Source organism: Myotis davidii, unplaced genomic scaffold, assembly GCF_000327345.1.
Source record: "Myotis davidii unplaced genomic scaffold, ASM32734v1 scaffold599, whole genome shotgun sequence".
Lineage (NCBI taxonomy): Eukaryota > Metazoa > Chordata > Mammalia > Chiroptera > Vespertilionidae > Myotis > Myotis davidii.
The window spans coordinates 146,310-156,840 of record NW_006290772.1 but is presented as its reverse complement, the minus strand read 5'-3'; the positions used below and the strand labels follow the sequence as shown (position 1 = coordinate 156,840).

Sequence of the window (10,531 nt, the reverse complement as noted above, 5' to 3'; positions counted from 1 at the left end):
CCTGCTTTTCTCCCCAGCACAGCCCTGGAGCACTCAACTGTGGGACCTCACCGGGTTCTCCTGTGAAGACCTCATACCCTGTGTCTTGAGTCTTCACCAAAAGTGGTGAGTCTGTAAAAGGAAATGGATTCTCCCACCCTACTTCTGCCACAGAGGCTGGGTCCGCAAGTATAGAGAAAAGGAGGGGGATCTCATGGGAGGCCCATCAATCCACACAGATCTTTCCTGCAGTAAGTTGTGAGTCTCAGGTTGGTGGTCATAGCCAGTCCGTGCAGCTGACTGGCCTGGGAGTAAATCCCTCCCATTGATGTGCCAACAGCAATCAAGGCTCAACTACAAGAGGACAGTGTACACAGCCCACACAGGAGGCACACCTCAAGTGCCCAGCTTGGGTAGGCTGTGCCACTGGACCCTATAGAACTCATACTAAGTTAGTCCACTCTACCAAGGCAGGGAGAGGTAGCAGCTCTACCTAATACATAGAAACAAACACAGGGAGGCTGCCAAAATGAGGAGGCAAAGAAACATGCCCCAAGTGAAAGAACAGAACAAAACTCTAGAAAAAGAACTAAATAAAATAGGGATAAGCATTCTAGATGCAGAGTTCAAAACACTGGTTATAAGGATACTCAGTGAACTTAGTGAGAACCTCAATAGCATAAAAAAGGACCAGTCAGATATGAAGAATACACTAACTGAAATGAAGGATAATTTATAGGGAAACAACAGTACAGTAGATAAAGCTAAGAACCAAATCAGCAATTTGGAATAAAAGGAAGCGTCAAAACAGCAAAAAGAAAAAGGAATCCAGAACATGAGGCTAGTGTAAGGAGTCTCTGGGACAACTTCAAGCTCACTAACATTTGCATCATGGGGTTGCCAGAAGGAGAACAGGGTGGTACCACATGTGGTGGATAAAAATTGGGAGAGCTATCTCAGCTGCCGAGGTCAAGAAATTGAAAACCTATTTGAAAAAATAATGACAGAATCCTTCCCTAACCTGCTGAAGGGAATAGATATGGAAGTGCAGAGAGTCCTAAATAAGATGAACCCAAAGAGGCCCATACCAAGGCACATCGTAATTAAAATGCAAAAGGTAAAGGCAGAGAGAATCTTAAAAGCAAGAGAAAAGCAGTTACCTTCAAGGGAGCTCAATAGAAACTTTGAAGGCCCAGAAGGGATTGGCAAGATATATTCAAAGTGATGAAAAGCAAGGACCTACAACCAAGATTATCCAGCAAAGCCATCATTTAAAATCAAAGGGCAGACCAAAAAAAAAAAAAAAGCTAAAGGGTCTTCTTTAAGAAGAAGAAGAAAAGATAGATATGGAAGTGCAGAGAGTCCTAAATAAGATGAACCCAAAGAGGCCCATACCAAGGCACATCGTAATTAAAATGCAAAAGGTAAAGGCAGAGAGAATCTTAAAAGCAAGAGAAAAGCAGTTACCTTCAAGGGAGCTCAATAGAAACTTTGAAGGCCCAGAAGGGATTGGCAAGATATATTCAAAGTGATGAAAAGCAAGGACCTACAACCAAGATTATCCAGCAAAGCCATCATTTAAAATCAAAGGGCAGACCAAAAAAAAAAAAAAAGCTAAAGGGTCTTCTTTAAGAAGAAGAAGAAAAGACAAGATAAAAAATATGAACAATAAAATGGCAATAAATACATATCTATCAACAATTGAATCTAAAAAGCAAAATAACAGATACAGAGAACATTTGCCATTTGCCAGATGGAAGGTTAGAGAGAATCTTAAAAGCAAGAGAAAAGCAGTTACCTTCAAGGGAGCTCAATAGAAACTTTGAAGGCCCAGAAGGGATTGGCAAGATATATTCAAAGTGATGAAAAGCAAGGACCTACAACCAAGATTATCCAGCAAAGCCATCATTTAAAATCAAAGGGCAGACCAAAAAAAAAAAAAAAGCTAAAGGGTCTTCTTTAAGAAGAAGAAAAAAAGACAAGATAAAAAATATGAACAATAAAATGGCAATAAATACATATCTATCAACAATTGAATCTAAAAAGCAAAATAACAGATACAGAGAACATTTGCCATTTGCCAGATGGAAGGTTGTTGAGGGGATGGGTGAAAAAGGTGAAGGGATTAAGAAGTAGAAATTGTTAATACATAATAGTCATAGGATATAAAGTATAGCATAGGGAACATAGTGAATAATCTATTAACTATGTATGGTGTCAGATGGGTGCAAGATTTAGCAGGATGACCACTTCGTAAGTTATGTAATGTCTAATCACTAGAGTGTACACCTGAAACTAGTATAATAATGTATGTCAATTATAATTGAAAAATAAAAATGGTTTTAAATGGGGGGAGGGGAGCTGTACTCCTTACATATATTACCCATATTCCCTCGCCCTTCCAGCCCTAGGCAAACATTCATCTACTGTCAGTCTCTATGGATGTACCTGTTCTGGACATTTCATAGAAACGGAATCATACAATATGTGACCTTTTGTGGCCGACCTCTTCCACCCTCATTTTCCACTGTAATATTCTACTGTGTGGATATTGTGTTTATAATTTGTGCACTGATGGATGTTTGGATTGTTTCCACCTTTAGCTGTTATGAATCATGCTGCTATGAACATCCACAGACAAGTTTCTGTGTGAACATGTGTTCACATTTCTGTTGGGGATATACCTGGGACTGGAATTGCTGGGTCATAGGTGACTCTAGGTTTAACTGTTAGGAACAGCTAGATTTTTCCACAGGAGCACCCTGCTTTACCTCCCGTCACTGAGCTATTTTTGAAAGTATGTTGTCCCCTCTCATTTTAGTGAGGGAGGCTAAAAATGGGAGTCTCTTGGGCTGGGTGTGCTGATAATGCCTGCCCCGGATCCCCACCTGCCCCCCACTGTCCCTCATGTGTCCCTCTGTTTGCAGCTTCCATGATGACGTCCCCAAGGACTATAGACAAGTCTCTCTGACTGCCGTGAAACAGCGATTTGAGGACAAGCGTTACCAAGAGATCAGCCAGGAAGAGGTGTCACCCCCCTACCCTGTCTCCTGGTTGGGGTGGGAACAAACCCCTGCCTACCCCTTGGGGCCTCTTCTCTCCCTCTGACCCTGGCTTCCTCTCAGGTGCTGAGCTACAGCCAAGTGTGTGCAGCTCTAGGAGTGAAACAAGAGAGCCCGGAACCCACGTCTTTCCTCAGCTCAGGGGACATTCACACCTTCCTTAGCTCTCCTTCCGCAAGGAAAACCAAGAGGTTAGTAAGCCCAGTATCTTAAGGGTGTGATGCAGTGTTGGCTCCTGTGTGCTTGGGCCTGGGTTCCCTCGTGACCCCTGCAACTGCCTGAAGGGCTCCATACACAGAGGGTTCCTATGGCATAATGGAGAAGGAACAGATCCTATGAAATTGAAGCTGGGTTGAATTCAGGCCTGAGCTGCACTCCACAGCGCTATCCTCTTTCCTCCAACGTGCTGTCTCTTGCTTTGACTGGTACCCTTTGAGGGAAAATAGGCTTGAGCATAGGTTGAGCCCAGCTCAGGCTCTGGCCCTGCCATGCACCTGTCACATGTCACCCTCCCTGGGCCCCCTACTCCATGGTGTTACTGGCACTCCCTGAACTCGAGCTATAACCTAATTAGTGTCCTCAGCCCCTCCCATACACCCTCATCTCTATCCTAAATCTTCTGTGTATATCCCACTTACTTCTGTCTCTCCTATCTCAAAGTCCTGGCTGTACCACTTGCAATAACTTTTCTTCCCCACCTCATTCACCTGAAGAACTCGCACTGATCCTGCAAAGTCCAGATGAGCCAGTGCTCTCACTGCACCTCTGGCCTTGCCTCTGGCACTCCAAGGGCAGGCACTGGGTGGCTGTGTTGTCTCTATCACAGCACACGGGGCAGGGCAGGCAGGTGCCAGGGACCTAATGCTGCTGCCTATGACTGAGTTCCTGGCCTCCACATCTTAGGAAGCGAGAGAACAGCCTCCAAGAGGACAGGGGCAGTTTCGTCACCACCCCCACCGCAGAGCTATCCAGCCAGGAAGAGACGTTACTGGGCAGCTTCCTGGAGTGGAACCTGGACTACTGCTCCGGCTACGAGGGCGACCAGGAGAGCGAGGGCGAGAAGGAAGGTGATGGTAAGTCCTGTGGCCACGAAGCTACCCAGGGGCTATGCCAAAGGGGGCAGCAAGAAAAAGGGCAGCTCTCATCGAGGGCCCCTGGCTTTACCTGCAAGAGAACATGTCCAGACACAGGTAGACGTGAGAGAGCAGAGTCCCTAGGACACCACAGCAGCGTTTGGGGAGAAAAGGATTTAAGCCAAACGTGTGTTCAGTTTCAGGCAGGCTTGTGTTGATGGAAGGGACTCACTGCGGCAGGGAAGAGGAAGAAGTCCTGTCTGGAGTTTACAATAAGATCTTTCTAGAACTATGTATGAGATGTGTCCCCCACTGCCCTGTGCAGCTTTGTGGTTCTGTGCCTCACACTCTCCTCCAGGGTCCAGGGGAGGCTGCAGGGGGCTCTATTCTTGTGTTTTCAGGCACTTGTCTGCATAGAAACCCAATTCAAGCAGTTTCTGTCAATCTCCCAATTGCTTGCAAGCTTTTGTGTCCAGGGAATTAAGTAAATTATTAGATGACCAGTTTGTTGTCACTTCCTACTATCCCCCAAGTCCTATTGGTGCCCCAAGCTTGAAGGAGGCCTTTCATATTCCATTCTTTAACTCAAAGATCAGTAGAGGGGACTGTCTAGTGAGGTCCAGCATATGTAGCTGAGAGAACTGGGTGAGAGTTGGTTGAACCCTAGGCGACCAGGGTCCCAACTGGGTAGGGGGTCACCCTGATGCTCAGTCTGTGGCCTGGCCTCTCCTCTGACTCCTCCTTCTCCCATAGTGACAGCTCCAAGCGGTGTCCTTGATGTCACTGTGGTGTACCTCAATCCCGAACAGCACTGTGGCCAGGAATCTAGCGATGAGGAGGCCTGCCTGGAGGACAAGAGATGCCAGGACCTGCACGCCATGGTGCCAAGCACCCAGACACCTCTGGCCCTAGGGCCCACGCCCCCTCTCTGTGGCAGCAGGGAACTGGGCAAGGACATTACAACCTCAGGGTACTCCTCCGTCAGCAGCGTGAGTCCTACAAACTCCGTGAATGGCGGCCCTCCCCAATCTACCTCAGCACATTCCCCAGGCAGTGACTTGAGCACACTGCATTGCCATCATCATGCCAGGAAGTCGTGTTTACAGTGTCGTCCCTCAAGTTCCCCAGAGAGCAATGTTCCCCGGCAAGAGGTGAAAAGGAAAAACCTATCTGCCCCCAGCAAGGAGGAGCAGGACACGAACTTGGGCTTCCTGGAGCTGTGAGTGTGTTAGTGTTTGCTGCAGTGAATGTTTGCAGAGAGAGAGCTGCTGCTGCACTAGAAGTGGGAGCACTGGAGATGAATGATGTGTAGACCCCAGTGGCCTCAAATGGGGAACAGAGAACTTAGGAAGGGCACTGAGTGTCTTTCACCAGGCGAGTCCCATTCCAGCTATCAGAATGTCTAAATCAGAACAAAAACTCAGATCCTTCTCTTTGAAAAGTTTCACCTCAAAGCAACACTGTGTGAAGCCTATTTCTCTGTGCTCCCCTGTGTCTGTCCTGCTTTCTCTTTGGGAAGCTTAAGCCCATGGCCTGACAACCCCAACCCCACTGAACCCTCATCACAGTAGTGACAGCTTTCACAACCTGGAACACGTGATCCAGGTAGCCTGGCACAGCTTCTCCACTCCCTCCATCTCTCTGGTTTTAGGTTCTAGGGCAGAGGTCCTCAAACTACGGCCCGCGGGCCACATGCAAATACAAATATTGTATTTGTTCCCGTTTTGTTTTTTTACTGCAAAATAAGATGTGCAGCGTGCATAGGAATTTGTTCATAGTTGTTTTTTTTAAACTATAGTCTGGCCCTCCAACGGTCTGAGGGACAGTGAACTGGCCCCCTGTTTAAAAAGTTTGAGGACCCCTGTTCTAGGGGGAGCTGAGAGCTTTGAGTACAGGTCTGTCGCCGTGTCCACCTCACTCTGCCCAGGTCATCTACTCCCTCACAGGGCAGAGGGTCCCACGGTGAGGGAGCCATGCCCTTTTCATTGTCAGACTACATGTGATGACCAGACATGAAGGCCCTGACTTTTTGCAGGACAGGGCCTTGATGTCTTGGTCATAGGTTCCCTCCCTCCCAGCTCATTTTAGCAATCTGCCCCTCCTCCCAGAGTGATTTGTCTGTGTCCCCAACAGATAGTCTCCATATGAGCATCTCTTGCTGTGCTGAATTTCTGGGCCATTTATTTTTAAGTAGAAGGTATTAAATTTTTAAAAACAAGGGATTCTTAACATTATTTAGACGCAGCTGAAGATAATCTGATTCAAACCCCTCAAAGCTATCCTGATACTGTTTATGCAAAAAGAATTTTCCTAAAGAGGTTAGCCAGGGGGAGAAAACCCCCACAAAAAAACATCATTTGTAACATCTGAAGTGACCCAGATGCAGAAGAGCAAGATTGAGAACTGTCCCTGCCTACCCCGCGAAGATGGGTCTGCTGTGGGTTCCTGAGAATAACTAGCCAAGACGCTTGGGTCAGCAGCCAAAACACCCGAGAGACCTGCCCAAGAGCAGGAACCCTGACCTCTCCGCAGTTGGGTTGACCACTGACACTCGCCATGCTGTGATAACTTCTGTTTCCTCTCCAAATGTCAGAAAGAACCACTTGACTGGGAGTGTCCCCCAAATGCTCTTGAACCAGAATTACAGTGCGTGGGTGCGTGCGTGCGTGTGTGTGTGTGTGTGTGTGTGTGTGGTGTGTATCTATGTCTTTTCTACTGTAAGAGAATTTTGCAACTGTGTGCCCCTGGGCATGTGTGAGCCTGTTTCTTCACCTGTAAGATGGGGCAATATCTACCTCACAGGCCTGTTGTGAGGATTAAACGTGATGAGGATAGTGGAAGCTGAGTGATGTGCATATCTGTACTGCCTTCTTGTCTCTTCCTACTGTCAACCAAGGCACACTGTGGCACTTGCCCATGGCCCCTTACCAAAATCCCAACTCTGGGTGAACCTGGTTCTTGGCCTTCTCCCAGCTGCACCTGTAGGGGAAAACTACTCCTGTGGAACCTAACACTCCATGACCACAATGTGGAGTCTCCCTGCATCTTCCAAAGTTCTAATGATCACCTCAGTGCCCTACACTGGTGTGGTGTCTCCCAAGTGCTGATGGGAAGCGTTTTCCCCTCCCCTCCTACCTCACAGAGAATCTTCTTGGTAGAATGGCATCAGCCTCCCCACATTAAGCATGAAAACAGGTGACAGCAGCCCCAGGGCTGACTGGGTCCCAACCCCTGTGTGCCTCAACTCCCCACTTTCATGTCTCTCTCCCCTATGCTGCACCACCTTTATTAGTGACTATAAAATGGACAGCTCTCCATCTGTAAACATGCCCTCCTCCCCAAAGATTTGTGGTCCTAACCCAAGATTTTTGTTTATTCTTTTCTCCAATTACATTGGGGCTTGCCGCCTGCATCACTGCCCCCACGCTGGGTGTTCCCTTAGTCACTGAAGACCCCACCCCATCCCTTGGACAGCGTCCTAGTACAGTCTCCCAGTGCTGCTTTGACACCGGGCTCTGCTGTCACTCCACCTCTCTGGGCTCCAGCTCTCCTTCCAACACCCATTCCTCACCTGTCCCTGTCCCTGCACACCTGCCTCGCCTTGAACCCTCTTGCTTCATCTCTACCCACGTGCCTACCTGATGTCTCCCCTGCATGTTCTCACCGCACCTGTATGTCCAAAAGTGAACACTCCCTTCTTCCTCACCCCCGCTCCCAACACACACTTCATTCTCATCTCCAGCGACTGTTGCCAGTAAATAGCGATTGGGCCCATCCCGGCGTCAACAAGACCGGCCGGCCCCACTTCAGAGCGCCTTCAGTGAGAACAGAGGCGCCGACTGTGAGCGATCACAGATGCTACCATCTACCAGTCAGCCGCACCGGAAGCCTGCGCGGCTCCCGAGGTCCGCTCCTCCAAGCCTCGGGGCCCGGCTCCGGGAGGAGGGGCGCGAGCGGCCAGACGCGGGGTGGCAGGTGGGCTGGGTGTAGGGGGAGGAGGAAGGTCCTGAGCTCTGGTCTCCGGATTGGATAGTCCGCCGGAAATGGGCGGTCTTATAGCCCGGAAGGGGTGGGACTTTCCGCCGGCGGCAAATCCTGAAGACTGACTACCGTCTCCATGCTACCGCTGGGTTGCTCACGCCGGTGAGTCCGGCGCTGGGGCGAGGGCGGGAGCGAGCACGGCCCGATGGAGGCCGCCCGGGTGCTGAGAGCAGAGCCTGCGGGTCTCCCGGAGGCTGCTGCGGGCCTGGTACGCGGGCCCCGGAACCCCCGACTCGGCCTTCCCCGGACCCTCAGAACCCCTCTCAGAGACCGGGCCAGGAGGGCGGGCCCAGCGCCCACTTCCCAGGTGCGGGTTGTCGGTGTCATCCCCCACCCCCCTTTCCCTGAAGGCTCTGAGGAGGCTGGGGTTTTGCTTCCTGTGCCTTCTCAGGGAACCAGCTGAGACCCCGACTCCGGAGCCAACCCCAGGTGCAGAAACGAATGAAGAGGCCCCGTCTCCAGGTAAACCTCAGCCACCCAGCTCCAAGTGCTGCCCCTGGCCTGCCTTCTGCATGCAGCGGTAAGAAGGACAGTGGGGACCGACCGCTGTATTGGCTTCCACAGCATGCACACCCAGCCCCCAAGACCTCAAGGAGCTGGAGCTTCTAACCCAGGCACTGCAGAAGGCTGTACACGTGCGAAAAGGCATATCTAAGGCTGGAGAAAGAGACAAGGCCTTCAGCCTGAAGCCTGGGTCCATTGCCACTTCAGCTACCACAGCCGCTGCCCCACACCGGGCTTCTCAAACAAAACTCCCCAGGGGCACCCGCCAGGCCACCAGGCCTGCCAAGGGCCTCCCGAAGCCTAGGCTTCTGTCAGCGGGGGATCAGGCCTGTGCAGGGAGAGGGCCCCTAGCTGCCAAGCCTGGACCCGGCCTCAGGGACCCACAGATGGCTCCGTCGGCTGCTCCTCAGGCCCCAGAAGCCTTCACACTCAAGGAGAAGGGGTAGGTTTCTCAGAACCTCACTGGAGGAACTGCTAGCACTCTACCTGACCAGACCCTAGCCAGCAGGGAGGGCAGGGCATTGAAGTGCATGTGGGTTCTGGAGTACCACCCATGAGGCCCATGCCCTGAAGCTGGCAGAATGGAACAGCTGGTTGTGAATTGGCTGGGTTAGATGTGCTAGGGCCTGTCCCACTCTCCTCCCTGGCCATCCAGTGCCCTTTTATCTATCCAGCCCAGGGGCTCAGATGGGCTCTGCTTGTGGTACCCCCTCCTCTCTGACAGGGCAGACCTGGACGGGGTTGGCTCCCATGGTCACTCTGGAAGCCCTGTTTGGGGGTGGGGGGTGTTAGCCTCGCCCCTCTCTGGGCTCTGAGCAGGGAATGGGGTCTGCAGCCCCAGAATGAGGCGAGGCTCCTTTGAACACTGGGTTTCCTGACAGGACGCTGCTGCAGCTGCCCATGGCCTTCAGGAAGGCGGCTTCTCAGAACTCCAGGTGAGGCTGAGTCTGGCAACTGGGTGGGGGTGGAGGGGAGAGCACGGAAGCCAAGGCTTCCCACCAGCTCGGGGCCCTGTTGGTAAGACTTTTCCAGGAGATCTCTTTGCTTTCTTTGCTAGGAGGGAACACTATGTATTAAGAGAGTCTGCCCAGCTCCGACCGCCGTAGTCACCTTAGACTCAGTAGGCTTTGAGATCCCCAGCTCAGCTGCTTGGTTATAAGCTGCAAGACTTTGAGCAAAACACTTGGTGTCTTTTAGTCCCAATTTGTCTTGCATGTGCAGGTGATGATAGTAGTACTAGCTTTCCCAGAGATGTTAACTGAGGTGGTTCCTTTCAGGTTATGCACTGTGCCTGGTACACAGCCAGCACCCACAGTTCTTACCAGTCATCCTAGTTACCAGTCACTGCCAGCCCCTCTCCCCTTCTTCCTCAAATTCTCTCCTAGTATTTCTCAGAATGCGTCAGCTCTCTGGACAGCGTCCTCTTAGTTCCCCTGAGACATCCCAAGGCCTCTCGCAGCTCTCAGCAGAGCCAGACACCCTAGGGCCTAGGCTGAGGCCCCTACTCTGGCCCTTGCCTACTTCCTGAGATCCAGTCCAGATAACTAGAGTAATGATCTCTCACTGGGGTGCCCATGTGTGCATCCAGCCTGTGGGCCCAGCTCAGCTCTACACAGACCAGCGACTCCCTGGATGCCACTACGTCCTCTAAAACCCAGTTCCTCCAGAAAATGCAGGTGACTGTATCCTTGCTGGATTTGCTGGGGGGTAGGGGAAGAGTGTCTGGTTCTACGCTTGGTGAATTTTTTTTTTTTATAATATATTTTTTATTGATTAAGAAATTACATATGTGTCCTTGTCCCCACGTTACACTCTACCCCCCCCCCCACGCTCTTGCCCTCCCCCACCGTTGTCCGTGTCCATTTGTTAGGC

General features: G+C 50.8%; 2 protein-coding genes across 2 annotated transcripts in view; both read left to right on the top strand.

Annotated features, from left to right (window-relative positions):
- The window catches only part of CCNF (cyclin F), a 20,610-nt gene extending 14,802 nt beyond the window's left edge, over positions 1-5,808 (top strand). The window contains exons 12-16 of the mRNA XM_006763893.2: positions 18-105; positions 2,907-3,006; positions 3,105-3,232; positions 3,945-4,114; positions 4,868-5,808. Of these exons, the coding sequence (XP_006763956.1) occupies positions 18-105; positions 2,907-3,006; positions 3,105-3,232; positions 3,945-4,114; positions 4,868-5,337 (956 nt within the window). The 3' untranslated portion in view covers positions 5,338-5,808. The remainder of the gene's footprint in view (positions 1-17; positions 106-2,906; positions 3,007-3,104; positions 3,233-3,944; positions 4,115-4,867) is intronic.
- Positions 5,809-7,969: 2,161 nt separating this feature from the next.
- Positions 7,970-10,531, top strand: part of LOC102768628 (chromosome unknown open reading frame, human C16orf59) — a 6,774-nt gene continuing 4,212 nt past the window's right edge. The window contains exons 1-7 of the mRNA XM_015564051.1: positions 7,970-8,089; positions 8,174-8,257; positions 8,329-8,363; positions 8,547-8,617; positions 8,720-9,101; positions 9,541-9,594; positions 10,248-10,341. Of these exons, the coding sequence (XP_015419537.1) occupies positions 7,970-8,089; positions 8,174-8,257; positions 8,329-8,363; positions 8,547-8,617; positions 8,720-9,101; positions 9,541-9,594; positions 10,248-10,341 (840 nt within the window). The remainder of the gene's footprint in view (positions 8,090-8,173; positions 8,258-8,328; positions 8,364-8,546; positions 8,618-8,719; positions 9,102-9,540; positions 9,595-10,247; positions 10,342-10,531) is intronic.